Consider the following 16,301-nt stretch of genomic DNA (forward strand, 5'->3'; position numbering starts at 1 on the left):
AGTGGGAACGTTACCTACATTTAGTTGTTCCCTAACTGTCTCTATTCTTGCTCTGATTTTCCATACCTCCCTTCCAGAACCACTGAATGCCTCATCCCTTGACACTACCATGAGATCCAGACATTTAAAAACATACACATTTTATAGGTATGTGTGTGTGTGTGTTAGACATGTAAAATATATACACACATATATAATGCATAATATATTATATACATATATGCTATACGATAATACACACACACACACACACACACACACATATGTATATATATAACAACTTAGGCTTCTGCAGGCCCATTTGGGTTCTTTCTCTACTCCTAGTCACTTTCATTTCAGGGCGCACATGGGTTGATAAAACTGATTTTGTTCTCTCCATCAGTGTATCTTCAAAATCACTCATGAAGGAACAGCACGGCTCTTCACGGGCAAAATATATACTTTACTCATTCATACTTTTCAGGGTAAAATATCCTCCCAGTTACGACCCTTGAGGCCAAAAGTAGCACTCTTCAGAAAGTGACTCATCCCTGACATTACAGGTGAATAAATGACAAGTGTGCCTCTCTGGTCATGAGACAACTTACCTAGTTAACTCATCATCCTTAGAATGGGGCATTTTCCCAAATGGAATATGAGTCATTTGGGCAAGAGAAGAGTTTTTAAGTTCACAGACGTAACATTTCCTCTGTTGTGTTCGTCTCCATTAGTGAAGTTTGATTATTAACACTTAATAATCTGGCAGCTTAAGGGATCAGTCCCTACATAATGGCACTCCTCATTTCTATTCACTCTCTCCTCTCTTTGGTGAAGTTCCTGGTTGAGTTTTAGCTCAGATCTTTCTTTAGCATGTCTTCTGGGAATCTGGAGATTTTATAGGTGGTTAAGCAACTGATATTCTTAAACTTTGAGGCAAATAAATGCTCAGGATGGATGCAATGTTTAGTCACCACCATGCTGATAATTAAGTCAATTACATCATTTCACAGGATCATGGAAGCTTGTACACTTAGGGGCTACAGTGAGCATGGAGAAATTTAGAGCCAGAATTTCATAATAGCAAAAGCACTTTCCAAACATTTGTTCATCTTATCATAATCTTCTCAAGACCAGCTAGACTGAGCCATATGTCTTAGCCATATTCCATCCCCAAGACTTATCATAATGCCTAGAACATCATAAATATTTAATAGACTTTGTTGAATGAATGAATGCATTCCCTGAGCCATTCAGTGGAGATTCAAACTTAGAGATGAAGAAGAGGCTGGTAAGTATCAGAGTAGACACAAGGGCAAGTCTTTGGCTAGTAAAAAGCTTTCCAGTCTCCTAGGAAATCATTACCTTTTGGTGGGCGGAGGGTGGTAATACTAAGCAATTCTTTTCGGGGAATTGCTAAGGAACAGGAAAAATGATCTACTGTTTGGTTTACAAAGAGTTAAATGACCCAGTTGGAAGACCTTAGGGATTATCAATAAGATACAGCATGGTATCATGTGAAAATGGAGCCAGACCCAGCCTCACTGCTGTTCTTCACTGTCCTGCCCAGCAATGCCCAGCATAGCTGCTGTGAGCTACATTAAATCAGGAAAGTGTGATGGTTATTTCTATGTGTTGACTTGACTAGGCTATGGCACCCATTGTTTAGTCAAACATCAGTCTAGGTATTGCTGTGAAGCTATTTTTAAATATGGTTAATATTTAATTCAGTTGACTCTGAGCAAAGCAGGTAGACCTCATCCAATCAGTTGAAGGCCTTAAAAACAAATACTGAGATTCCCACTTTTTTTTTCTTCTTTAAGTAGGCTCCACGCCCAGCATGGAGCTCAATGGGGGGGGGGGGGGCTTGAAATCACAACCGTGAGATTAAGAGTCAGACCTTAACCAACTGAGCCTCCGAGGTGCTCCTAAGATTCCCTTTCTAAAGAAGGGATTCTCCCCGACACAACAACATAGAAAACGAGCCTGTTGAGAAATTCAGATTCAAAACTACAGCCTCGACTCTTCCCCAAGTTTCCAGCTTGCTGGCCTGTCTACAGATTTCAGACTTGCCAGACCCCACAACCCCACAAGCCAGTTCCTTAAATAAACCTCTCAATCTCTCACTCCACGTATGTGTATGTGTGTTTGTATGATTGGTTCTATTTCTGTGAACCTGGATTAGTATAGGAAGTCAAGCGCCCACATGGTCCCTGACAGAGACCCTTATCTGCCCTGAATCTATCTCCATCCTCCCATAAACTATATGAATACCAGCGCCAAATGGGCCAAGATCCAGCAATAGCAATGACATGCTCAAGGTCATGACCAGTTCATAACAATCTTTCATTTGTTTGTCTGTTTCAGGTTTTTATTTAAATTCTAGTTAGTTAACATAGAGTGTAATACTGGTTTCAGAATAAGAATTCAGTGATTCATCACTTAACAGTCCATAGCAATCTTAGGATCCTGTTCCTCTTCTGACTCATCACCTAAAGTTTGTTCTTCTCCTTCCTGTTACCAACCCACCTTTCCACCCCAATCCACCCAGATGCTATGCCCACTGAACCTTAGGAATCAGAGTTCCCCTCCAGCAAGGATGCACGACAGTCGTCTGGGCCATGATTACACTCTAACCTTGTATATTTGTGTGGGATTTCTCTCCATCCTGGCAGTGGGAAGGGTTTCAGTGACAGCTAGCTAGCTCAGTTTGTGTCTGCACTTGAAGCTCACATGTCCCAACATGCAGTGAGCTTGGCCCATAGTCCAGTGTCACTGCTGTGACATCTGTGCCGCTAAGAGCCTGTGTCTCTAGCACTTTTTTTCTTGAAATTTTCTTAGGTTCAACCTGTCTGACTTCCTGCAGTCAGTAAGCTTAGTCACATAGCCACCATTAAAAACATTCAGATGATAAAGGATTCTACTCTCCTGCATAATGACCAACTACAAGGTTTGGGGTCCAGGGGTGTTCTTGAGATTATCCTGAGGTTCTACAATGTACTAGGGACTTCCAGAACTCACTGCAAGCTGTTACATTCCATTACAGCTTATTATAGCTAAAGGAGCAGCTGCAAATCAGCCAAGGGAAAAGACGCCTAGGAAAGAGTCCAGGAAATTTCCACACGTAGAGCTCCCGTGGAGTTGCAGACCGCGTTAACTCATCCCAGCCATGATACAGGACATATGCCCAGGGCATTTCCAACCAAGGGAGCTAACCTGAGCTTTGGTGTGTAGAATCTGCATGGGGGCTCCATGGTTGACTGCCCACATGGCTGACCCCTCGGGAGGCAGTGTGGGTACTGCATGGCCCAAAGCCCCTATCATAAATCACATCATCCGCGGGGCTCACGGTCCCCAGGCAAAGAAAGACACTCTTATCGAGTGGGATATTCCAAGGGCCTAGAGATCACCGCCAGGAGCTGAGAGCCAAGGCTGAAATCTTTCTATTGGTTAACTTAATTTCTTTTCTATAGACCCATTCCATGGTGTGTCAGGGCGAGCAACTCAACCCTGCAGTATTCTATAGACATCTACCATATTCTTAACACTGACTAGTACTTCTGAAAACAAAAGCTTCTTGCCTCAGGGGTCCAGGAGAAGGACTGGGGATGACCTCTTGCTCACCAGACCCACCGTGGCCATTTAATGAGACGGCAGGTCAGCGTGAGGCCCACCAGGGGGTGCTGTGGTTTGTCCCTCAGCCCTCCTTGTTGGCACACTCGTACAGGGGTCAGCCCCAGCTCTGGGGTCACCCCCAAACCCTTCCTGCCCCAGTGAACTATCCAACTCCCTCTTTTCCGCTCACTGCAACCTCAGCTCAACTGACACTGGCATATTCGTTTATTTTAAAAATGTCTCTTCTTTCAACTGCCTAGCTTACCACAACTGACAAATAATTCGACAGATCTGCAAAATCTAGATTACTGACATAAAGTGGTGAGACTGCCTAAGCTTTACAAATGAAGACCCTGAAACTCCTTGGGAGGCTCAAGCCATGCACCCATTTTCCCGTGTTGCAAGGCAGAGGATGCAGACTAAGGGAACCCAGCTGTGGGCAGAGGACTTGACTGACGTGAGAAAAGCCAGAACTGATGACTGGCAGGGGTGGTGAGGGAGGATGCGAAGGGAGGCAGGTGGGTGAGCTGCGGCGGGGGAAAGGGGAAGCTCGAATAGACCGATCACAGGTGCAGGACCGAACCAACAGGTACAAACACTACACCTGACGCATCCCGAGGGCAGATGCCAGGCATCACTGACAAGGAGGGAAGGCTTGCTCCTCCGGCCCCATCAGACATCAGCCCAGCGTCCTCCAGCAAACTTCTTTCTGCCTCAGGAATGAGGCCTTTGGGTCAGGTCACCTTCCTGGGTCCCTCGCTCCATCTCACAACTAACTAAATAGGACCTGTCCCTTGACCTGCCTCCCAGGGCCCTGGTAGGGACGTAAGAAAACCTGCTTTGCTAAATGGAACTAAGGTGTTACAACTAATAATGTGGTCAGGTAATGCTTTCTCTTTAACACGGGCTCCAATGCCTCCACTCAAGAGAAACCAGTGGCGGAAGACATGTTTTCACGTGCATAGGTAATTGGTTTAGCCTGACACCAACCCTGTCCACAAAGGCAAAGAGACTCAAAGAAACTGGCAGGCTCAGTATCTCGATGCCATCTAACAGCACTCCAAGATTATATGATATAAAATAAAGAGATTCTGTAAGAAATCTGGATTTGCTATGGTTCAGGATCTGATTCTAGAAGGCTGGACAAGCCAGCTAACACCTGCCTTACCCCAGCTGCAGCCCTCGGCAGCAAGTTCCTTCCTCCCTCCGTGTACCCGCTGAACCCTCCTTGAGCAGACCCGGCACTGTGGCCCCTGTCTGGCATTATCCTGTCAAGTCTGGGATAGGGCTGGGCAAGGATCTCACCTTCTATATCTCTGAGCCCCCTGGTGCTTAGAAGGTCAAAAGGGAATTGCCGGCACCCACCTAGCTACACTAGCCCTGATTCTGATTCCTGAGCTACAGGTAAAGAGAAAAGTGGGGAGCCTTGTTCTCACTTTCTGACTACGTCAGACCCAGTTCTACTCTCTTCAAGGAGAGTGGGACGTAGGGAAAGGCCAGATGCAGAGCCCCCAGAGACAGAATGTAAACCATCACAGTCTGCCCAGACCACATCTTGAGGGTTAAAATCTCATCTTCCCCCATAGTGACGGGGCCAGTGGATCAGAGCCACCTCTCCCCCGAGGGACCGTGGCAGCTGAGCTCAACAATGACTCCCCTCCCTTTCCCCTCCCACCAGTTATCATGAGGTAGAAACAACGACCCAGGGGCCAGGAGGATGTTCCCCAGGGTTGCAAGGTACTCTCCACAGATCACGACTTTTCAAATGCTCCTTCTTCTTAATCATCAAAGCAAAAATGAGCCCAGTTAACGGAGGTCCATTCCTGGTTCCTTTAATCCAGGGGTCATGAACGCAACGCTCTTTCTCAGCCCCACATCGGGGGGCAAAAGAAACCAAGGCCAGACCTGGTTTTGGTGAAGACTTGCCATCCACATGTTCATTTCAAGTCCATCACCAATTTTTTGGGACCTGGAGCCATCTAACCTCTTCCCCTCCCATTATTTCTCCCTCAAATGGGAGTGCACTAACTCTGCAGAGATGTCCCACGGAGGAGTGAGGTGACACATACCAGGAGGAGACAGGAACACCTGCTGACGCGGCAAGCACTATTTTTATGTCCTACCTGAGAGCAACAGTCTTTCCACTGAGTCTGCTGTGCTGGCTTTTCTGCCCACAATATTTGTGGTCGAATCATGCCTGTATTTAAACCAAACACAGTATTTAAGCCACCAGAAATAAGAAAACAAAGATGAAAATTCCATCACATATTTTTGGGGGATTTTTTTTTTAGTTTATGCATCCAGATGGTGATAATTAGTGGGATCGCTTGTCTGCACCTGTTATTCCACCTATAGGAATGTGTTGGGAACTTTCTGGTTGAGTCTAACAAGTGACGCTGTGGACCAGCTCTAGGAATCATCCTTCAGGTCTGCAGTGGAATCGAGAATAGAGCTGTTAGTGCCACGGGGACATAAAAAAGACAACGACAACTTGGCTTGAAAGCCTCAGAGACTCATACTTCTGGCTTCAATCAAGCTGCTTGCACAGCCTAAACACAAGCACCTGGTTCTAGCCAGAGCAGCCACGTCAGTCATGTGGGGTTTCTTAAATATCTCCATACCAGGGACTTCGTCTGGACAGCCTGAATTGAATTCTTTGAAGTCATGCCTGAAAAGACACCTATATTAAACACGCATGTGATTCTGACACTTGCTTGAGTTTGGAGTCTTCTGGACTGGAAATACTCAAGATTTTGAATGGAGACCTTGGCTCTGTTCCGGGCGTGGAGCGAACTTTCTGTCCTTGCTGTGCAACTCTGGGCAGCTCACTTTCCTCTGGGCCTGTCTCTCGAATAAGGATATTGGACTTGACTAAGTGAATTCCTGCTTATATCCTAGAAGCCCTAGGATTTCCTTGGAGGTTCCAGAATCTTCTAAGGTAAAGGGGGTAGGATGAGAATAGTTTGGGCTTGGGGTTCCCTGCCTTGAGATTTCATCATGGGGGCTGCTAAAAGCCAATTTACAATGGCCTGACATTAAGCAAGATCAAATGTGAACACCTGCTTGGGATACAGGAAACACACAGCCCTGGAAGTAGTTCAATGTGGCTTAAATGGGCACAGCTTTTTAGAAATCACATTCTTAAAATGATAATCCCTGAGGGAGTAAATGATTTGGACTGTGGAACCTCAAGAGTATCACTTCATTTCTGGGAGCCCCGATCTCCTCATCCTTCAAAGTAAGGGGTACACTAGGGGTTTCAAAGGATTAGGCGTCTAACATTTTCCCACTGCAATGCTTAGGATGGTCTGCATCAAATCCACCCTCCCCCATGCCATGAGCTACCTGTGCTAGAACCGAGGGAGTCAGCTGATCCCCTGGGAACAGGTGCACAGCCTCGACCTCGTTGCCATCTGCTACAACTGAGTTGTGCCCCCCTCATTCATATGTTGAACTCCTAACCCCAATGTGACTTTAATTAAGGTCGGATGAGGTCATCAGCATAGGTTTCTAGTCTGACAGGGTTGGCAGCCTTACAGGAAGAGGCACCAGAGAGTCTCTGTCTCCACATGGGTACTGAGCAAAGGCTCTGTGAGGACTTGTTGGGCAGGTGGCTGTCTGCAAGCCAGAAAGGGAGCCCTCACCAGACCCCAACGCTGCGGGCACCCTGATCTCAGACTTCCAGCCTCCGGAACTGTGAGAATAACTGTGTTTATGCCACCCAGTCCATGGTATTTTGTCACAGCATCCTGAGCTGGGACATCACCACACCACAATGTTGGCTTCCTTGGCCACGGCCCACTGAGGTAGCCATGCAGCTATGTGCAGGTGTCACCATCTGCCTTACGGTGGCTCCTTTGTCATAAAATTCACTTGCTCTTATTCAGAGGGTGACTCTTTCCTCCCCTAAAATGAAGCCCTTGCAGGGCAGAAGTTTGACACTTTCTTTTTTGTCTGCAGAACTGTTCATGAGGTCAGCATTATCGGACATTTTAGCAGATGGAGAAACGGAGACTCTGAAGTTGGCGGCTCGTGCCCAGCCCCACCAGATGGAGAGAGAACCACTGGCAGGAGCTGCACTTCCAATTTCTACCACTGAGTGTTTGCCAGTGTGCTATTTCCCTTCAGGGCCCCAGCTCCGTGAGGACCTGAGTGAGAGTGGGGAGGGAAGGGGTGGCCTCCTGGTGCTCTGGCTACTTCTTACCCCCAGGACAGGTGCAGCAGCGGTTCTCGTGGCCCAGCAGCTAGGTATCCTTGAGCAGGGAGACTTCCAACACAAATGGAGTGGGTTCCCATGGTGGGCCAGGGTGGGCTTGGCACAGCAGAGCAGGTGCTTCTGTGTCTCTTTCCAGGAAGTCCTAGAGAGTGGGGATGCTGTTTGTCAGGTTTGAAAGGCCTGTGGGTTCCGGAGCACCAGGCACGAGCCAAGTTGATAAAACACAACACTAACAAGGTTACAATTTTTGGGTTTGTTCCTATACTAATAAACACCTTCAAATTACTTGTCTAGAGCACTGAAATTTAACAAAGCACTTTCATAAACAATGTCATTTATTCTTTACAGCAACCCTGGGAGGTAGATCTTATCCCCAGTTTGCAGGCAAGGAAATAGCCCCAGCTGTGATTAACCAAAGTCATGTAGTTTTTGAGTAGCGATGCCTAGACATGAAGCCCTGTGTTCTACCACGCACCCACTGTTCTATTTCACCCCAGGTTTGCTCTACCCAGAAATGAGTAACAGCTCTAGGCTGCTCCTCAACTCAACCACAGGTAATCTTGTTCTATTAGCTCTGGGGTGTGATGGGAACAGGTGAAAAACTGGATGGACTTAATATAAAGTGGTGTTTCTCACACGGAGTTGCAGGGAATCCTAACTCCCAGCAAGATGTTAAAATGTACATTTAAAAAACAAGTGTGGGACTGTTCCATAGTCAAGTTTGGGCAATACTTGATAGAGCCTGTCATTCCTGGGAAATTACGTAAACCATTAAAGGCTCTGAAAAGTCCTTCAATGAGGAAGATGGTATAAATTTAATTCAGCATCTGACAACACAACGAATTTTTCCATCAACATCTTGGTTCAGAGAGAAAGTGATGCAGGATGTAGAACTATCAGTAGCTAAGAGTACAGTGGGCATTTATTCACTATGACAGAAATAAAGGATTATTGAATTAAAAGGAATTAAAACTAGTATCATCATCAAATAAGCATGTTTAACTTCTCTCTTAAAACTTGTCACTAGAAATATGTGAGCTAAATCTCTTTAAAGGATTAAATCATGTCATTGTTTGTGTCCAAGTGTATTTTCACTTAAAGGATTAATAAAACATCAACAACTTTTGTTCTTCTTTTATCTCACTTTCCTGCATTTTCCAAGTTTACAAATAGGTATCATTTATAAACTAGCCAAAACAAATGATTTAAAATAATCTGCTACCCAGCAGTTAAAGACTTAGAATCAAGAGTGGACCGTGGAAGACCACGGAAAGAAGAGGAAATCTCAATGTGTAGTCTACCAGATAGAGTTACAACATACCGGAAGGTATTGAAAACTGTGGGTTCAAGAATGATTCCGTAGGTATGGAAATGTAGGTTTGAGATATGTAGATTTCCCAACCCAAGACATGCAGATATCCCAAGTCTGACTTATGTGCGTCCCCGTGTGGCCAGAAGGAAGGAAGACCAAGGCTGGGGAGCTTGAAGGACATGTGACACAGAGCAAGACTCAGCTCACAATGTGAGAAATGGGGAGCAAGACAGCAGCATGGTCTGACACTTGGCAGCCCTTCCAGGGTAGACAGGGCAAGGCTGTGTGCAGGATCAGCTGGAAACAGGCAAAACAGCAGTGGTTGTGATAATGGGAGCTCATGGTTAACCCTTCCCCTGTGCTAGGCACTGTTCAGAGAGCTTTATGACTGACTCACTTAATCCTCACAACAACCATCCCCATTACACAGATAGAGAAACAGAGGCAAAACCAGCTAGAGAGCTTGCTCATGTTCACAGAGCTAGTCAGTGTCTGCCCCAGCAGCTCCCTCTCCTGAGAGATGGTCAAGGTATATCTGACCCATGTGCTCTGAAAATGGAGAAAGAGAAAGGTGCAGACCTCTATTTCTGATGGGGGAGACTGGCTATGGAAGCTCAATGCAGGACCCAGAGTGGCCCGCCCTGCCTGGGAGGACAATAGGGAAAACCAAAGTTGGGGGGAGCAGGGGCGAGTGGTAAGGACCCAGCCAGAGTCTAGCCAAGTCATTTATGTTTCCCAGGCAAATGAGGCCAGGCAAGGACTTAACTTCCAGGGGCACAAAGGTAGTTTGCAACTCAGCAGGGCTTTAGTTCCTCGCAACTCAGCAGGGCTTTAGTTCCTCGTAGCCTGGCCCCTTGTTCAGTGTTCCTTACACTTCTTATCTCGTGTCAACTGTAGGTTGGGGCAGGTCCATGACAGGCAGCGACTAGGGTCTGGGGGAACATCAGCTAGATTCATTGCTCTGGGTTCGGAAGTCAGGCTTTAAAAGGCTTTAGCTTTGAAGGGGCCCTTCTCCCTCCCCAACACAAGGAGGTACCAGCCCTAACACTGGCCCCTTCAAGCTAAAGCACTTTAAAGACTGATAAGCCAAAATGCAAATAAACCATCTGGTTTGGTTAACCCAGAGCTGAGGTTTAGATGAGCTCATTAGATCATTAGTGACTTAGCTGAGAGGGAGGAGAACTCCCTGAAGAACTAGGGCAGAGCAGGGTGGGTATCCACAGTATGAGGCCCACCCTGGGCGGTCGCAGCATAGAGCAGCAGAGACACAGGGGCACTGGGAGGAAGGGGAGGCGCAGAGATGAGAAAGACACCAAGATGCACCTCCATACACACTTGCATGCACACAGCCTTTCAGCAGCCCTGGTAGGCTTGCTCTAAGATTCTCCTTTATCCCAACATTCTCTTTCATACATGCCACCTTCTTCCTCAATTGGATTCCCTTCCCTGACACCACTCCCCTCCACTCTCCTTCTTCCCCACTTACTGCTTCCACCATCCTCCCTGAAGGGAAGATGTATGGGCCTGAAAAGCAGGGCTCCCAGTTACCTTGATCCATGAGAAAATGCAGGGAAAATACCTAGAATGGGGTCTGGGACTATGCCTTAGTGGTTTCCCCCAGGCAGGATTCTGCCAAGGACACAAACTTTGAGGCACAACTTAACATTTCATATTTTTAAAAAGTCCCAAGTGACTCCCAGTGTAATGCTGCTCCCAAATTAACAACCAGGAGAGGAGTGGGTGGTGCAAAAGAGATGCTGTCAGTTAAAATCCAAAGCTGGTCCCTCAGTCTGTTGGCTCTTTGGTTGCATACTCTCCATGCTCATCTTTCCCCAGATGGCATCTCAGCACCACTTCACTTGCTGCTAGATGCCCTGAGAGGTGCGATGGGCCAGGGCAAGAACCAGCACAGGCTAAAGGGGGCAGAGTTATTCTCATCTTTCAAAACAACTATATCTGTAAAAGAATGAAATTGGACCCCTTCCTCACTCCATATACAAAAATCAATGCAAAATTTGTCACAGACCTAAATGTAAAAACTAAAACCATAAAACTCTTAGAAGAAAACATAGGTGGGATGCTTGAGTGGCTCAGTAGTTTAAGTGTCCAACTCCTGATTTCAGCTCAGATCATGATCTTAGGGTGGTGAGATGGAGCCCTGCACTGGACTCCATGTTCAGCAGGGTGTCTGCTTCTCTCCCTCTCTCCCGGCCCCTCCCCCTGCTCATGCATGCCCTCTTTCTCGCTCTCTAAAATAAATCAATAAATGTTTTTTAAAAAGAAAACATAGGAGTAAATTGTTATAACTTCATTTAGGCAACAGTTTCTTAGATACGATGCCAAAGCCACAAGAAACAAAAGAAAAACAAACACATTGGACTTCATAAAGATTAACAGTTTTGTGCTGCAAATGATACCATCAAGTAAGTGAAAATACAACCCACAGAACGGGAGCAAATATGGGCAAATCATTTATCTGATAAGGAATTTGTTTCCAAAACACCTAAAGAAATCATACAACAGTGAAAAGTAACCCAAGTTTAAAAAATGGGCAAATAATCGGAACAGACATTTCTCCAAAGAAGATATACAAATGGTTAGTAAACACACAAAAAGATGTTCGACATCATTTGCCATCAGGGAAATGTATATCAAAAACATAATGTAATACCACTTCACAACTAGGATGGCTATGACCAAAAAGATAGACAAGGCAATAAGTAACGAAGAGGATATGGAGAAATTAGAAACCTCAGATGCTGCTGGTGGGAATGTAAAATGGTGGGGCCACTTTGGAAAGTTTGGCAGTCCCTCAAAATATTAAGCATAGGTAGGTACCATAGGACCCTACGATTCCACTCCTAAGTGTACACTCAAGAGAAATGAAAACAAAAGTCTATACAAAAACTTGTACACCAATGCTCACAGCGGTATTACTCCTAATAGTCAAAAAGCGGAAACACTAATCTCCATCAACAAAATGTGGTCTATTCATACAATGGAATATTATTTGAACACAAGAAGAAATGAAGTTGTGGCCCATGCTACAGCAGGGGTGAAACTTGCAAACTCAGCAAATTGTGCTGAAAGAAACCACACACTGGAGGATTCCATTTTTACAAAATGTCTAGAACAAGGCACTTGAGAGAGAGAGAGAGAAAGTAGATCCATGATTGTCAGAGACTGAGGATTGGTGTGGGAAATGGGGAATGATTGCTAAAGGTCCTAAGTTTTCTTTCCAGGGTGATGAAAATGCTTCAAAATTACACTATGGGGATGGTTGCACAACCTTGCGATTATGCTAAAAGATGCTGAAATGTATACTTGAAAAGGGGGAGCTGTATGGCATATAGATGATATTTTAATAAGCTGTTCCTATTTTTTTTAAAGATTTAAGAAAATGGTGTGTCCCCATTATGAAACCAAACAGGCCGACTTAAATGTCCAGTTTTGCTTTTGACTGGAATTCCCCCAGTTTGGCAGTACTGATGTCATATTTTGACGATAAGTTGATTCATAGACCTAGATAACTTCACTCAAACATCTGGGTGTTTACCTTCTGCAAGGTCTTGTGCTAACATAGTGAAAACAATGCCTGAGATCAGGATGAAGATACAGTGGGCAGCAAAGGCTGTCTGCTGGGTAGGAGCCTCTGGGCCAAGAAGAAAGCCAGGACATGTGGCCTCTCACTTCACTGACAGGAGCAGGGGATACTATGTTGTCTCTGAGCCCCCCAGTTCAGACGTGGGGATAGCTGCTCAAGTCGAGAGAAAAGCCAGACCACTTGAGCGGGCAGGGGGCCTCTCTCATCTATCCACTGTTGACTCTCTGAGCTCCCAACTGGCTTCTAGAATGCTCCAACTTTTCCTCTTTCTAGATAGGAGTCACCTCCATCTCAGCAGAGGCCCACCTCCCTACCTCCCCACCTCCCCCAGAGCTCATGGCAGCCTGGTGGTCTCTCCTGCCATGATGGAGGTCTTACATGTCAACGTCTGTTAATCAGCTGGGAGAAACAGGGCAAACAGTGTGTGATGAAATTCACAGATGCTACTAATTTGGGACGTGCAGGAAACACCAATCCTCAGAGAGAAAGCAAACAATCTGTGGAGGGAGAGGTTAGAAACCCAAGGCAAATGATCACCAAGTGAGGCATGTTGGAAAAAAGTGTCTGTTAACCAATGCTGCTGGCAGAGAGAAGGAACAGAAGCTGTTCCTTGAGGCTCAGGAGGCATGACTGTTGACTTCAGCTCCTGATGATAATCTACAGCAAACCAAACAAGGATGTGCCAATGGGAAAGGCTGTGCAATGTGGAGCCATTAGCTCAGCCAGTCCAAGCAGAGCATGCCAACTCTTCTAGCAAAGACTTTGCTCTATAGAATGATATTTTTTCAAAGATATTTCCATGTCCGCTGGCATTCTCTTGGGTGGCATTAGCAGAAACATTGGAGAGCAAAGATTTATCAGGACCGACACAAAGCTCTACAAATGTTGCCTAGTGTGAGTTTATAGATTAGATCTGGTCAGCTGAGCAGGGCAGCACACAGGTGCCATAATATGAAGAAAAGCTGGCCTGGGCTGGGGGTGAAGAGTGGGCAGAAGCAAGAAAGGCAGATCTCTTGCAGGTCTAGCTGGGGCCGGGCAGGGAGGTGGTGTCGGAAGAAGCACCACTATTTGCTGATGAGTTGGGGGTGCAGGAAGAACCAGGTGTTACGGACTGAACTGGGTCCCCCAATTTCATACGTTGAAGCCCTCCCCACAACGTGATGGTAACTGAAGATGGGGCCTTTGGGAAGTAATGAGGGTTAGATGAGGTCATGAGGGTGGGATCCTCATGATGGGATTAGTGGTTTTATAAGAAAAAGAGACACAGCTATGAGGCCAGAGAGAAAGCAGGTATCTTCAAGCCAGGAAGAATTTCCTCACTGGGCAACAAATCAGTCGGAGCCAGGATCTTGGACTTCCTAGTCTCCAGAACTGTGAGAAATAAATGTCTCTTGTTTAAGCCACCCAGGCAATGGAATTTGGTTATGGCAGCTCAAGCCAACTAAGACACCAGGTGTCCAGTCAGGCAATAGAGCTCCTCACATTATGGCAAGGGACTCAGGAAACATTAACTCACAACAACTGCAGAAAAAATGCTGTATCCCTCATGCACTCAACAAATATTTAAGAATCAACTGCTCTCCAGACACTGATAACACAGCATGGAGTCAAAAACAGGGTCTTGCTCTCACAGGGTTTATATTCTAGAGACTTCACCATATGGCTAACAGTTCAGTAAAGACATTTCTGTGTGCCCTTGAGCTAAAGCCCTTCAAACAGTGTTTTCCGAAGACTTACACTGATGCAAGGACATACTTTAGAATATACCAACTCTTTTATGCCACTCTGATAAACACTTATTGGGAGCCAGACACTATATGAAGAACCTCAGATGTTTAACTGTGACTACATCGGCCCCCTTGGGGGCAATATTCTTACCCCCATTTTACAGACTATGAAACAGACTCAAAGAGGTTTAAGTTGAGTTCCCAGAGTTCACACAGCCTTCTGGTTAACAGAGCCAAAACTCAAGATAAGTTCTGTGACTCTGTGATCTCTGTCATAACTGTGTCATCATGATACACGGTGCTATGGTTATGTATGTAGCACTCAGCACGCTTTCTGTAAATAAGCACCTTCTGCTAGGTAGGAACTATTATTCTGAAGGCCAGAAATTTCCTCTCATCTTTCAGTTGGCAAACTTGAGCATGAGGAGGTCTCTGGGGAACTGTGCATTCCCTGACCCCACTCTCAGAGGATCCGATCTGTAGGGCTCAGGAGATGCCCAGGAAATCCATAACCTAAACTCCCCAAGTGTGTGTGGGTGTGTTAGATGCGTAAAAGTCACATTTATTATTATCCTATAGAGCAAATGTTTTTGCCTATATTATTTCTTTTTAACAAATGAATGGGAGCAATTCCAATTCTTGTAAATTCAGAAAGCAAAAACGGTTTAATTGGATTTCTTTCTTAAACATCTTTAAGACATAATTCACCCATCATAAAACTCGCCCATTTAACAGACACAATTCAGTGGTTTTTAGTATATTCAGAGTTGTACAACTGTTACCACCAAAAAGAAACCCTGTACCTTGTAGCAGTCATTCCCCATCCCCCCTAACACTTACCCTGGCACCCACTATTTATTCTGTTGTGTCTGTGGATTTGCTTCTTCTGGACATTTCATATAAATGGATTCACACAACACATGTTGCTTTGTGACTGGCTTCTTTTGCTTAGCGTGCTTTCAGGCAGGGCTCATCTGTACCAAAGCAGGCTTCAGAACTTCATTTCCTTTCCTACCAAATAATAATTCACTCTATGGATATGCCGCATTTTATTTCTTCATTCATCAGGTGGGTGGAGAGCTGGGTTGTTTCCACTTTTTTACTTTTATAAATAAAGCTGCTATGAGCATTCATGTACAAGTTTTTGCGGGGGCCTAGGTCTTCAGTTCTCTTGGGTCTATGTCTAGAGGCGGAATTGCTGGCTCATACAAAAACTATGTTTAACCCTCTGAGGAACGTCCAGACCCTTCCAGAGCAGCTGCACCATTTCACATTCCCAGTAGCATATGAGAGTTCTCATTTCTCCACATCCTCGCCAACACTTGCTAGCGTCCTTTTTGATCACAGCCATCCTAGGGGGTGGGAAGTGGTATCTCACTGTGCTTTTGATTTGCATTTCCCTAAAGATTCGTGAGATTGAAGGTCTTTTCATGCAGTTATTGCCCATTTGTAAATCTTCTCTGGATCTTCTGCCCATTTCCCATGTGATTCTGATGTAACTGGGGAATTCATTTCACACTGTTCCATTCTAGAGATTACAAGTCTAACCTCGAGCAAGCATTTGGTGAGAAAGAGGCTGAGGTGACTGAATGTGAGGATATCATTAGAATACCAACCCCTGCTTAAAACAATAACAACAACAACAACAACAAAAAACCCAAGGCTACTAAAGTTGGTGTTTTCATGAGGGAAGCACAGGAAATGGGAGAGGAAGGCTGCATCTGTGTTAAATGCAGATGGAGCAGGTTTTCAGCCCAAGTAACAGCAAAGCCAGTTCAACCACATGAATGACTAGGACAAATGTATCACTTCTCCTAACAAGAAGTCTAATGGTAGGCCAGTCTTAGGTGA

At 45.4% G+C, this 16,301-nt stretch overlaps 1 protein-coding gene across 1 annotated transcript in view; it reads right to left on the bottom strand.

Annotated features, from left to right (window-relative positions):
- The window catches only part of PLXNA4 (plexin A4), a 591,498-nt gene extending 583,563 nt beyond the window's left edge, over positions 1–7,935 (bottom strand). The window contains 2 exon segments of the mRNA XM_047695300.1: positions 5,715–5,788; positions 7,796–7,935. Coding sequence (XP_047551256.1) covers positions 5,715–5,786 — 72 coding nt within the window. The 5' untranslated portion in view covers positions 5,787–5,788; positions 7,796–7,935.
- Positions 7,936–16,301: the final 8,366 nt, after the last annotated feature.

This window comes from Lutra lutra, chromosome 11 (assembly GCF_902655055.1).
Source record: "Lutra lutra chromosome 11, mLutLut1.2, whole genome shotgun sequence".
Taxonomy (NCBI): Eukaryota; Metazoa; Chordata; class Mammalia; order Carnivora; family Mustelidae; genus Lutra; species Lutra lutra.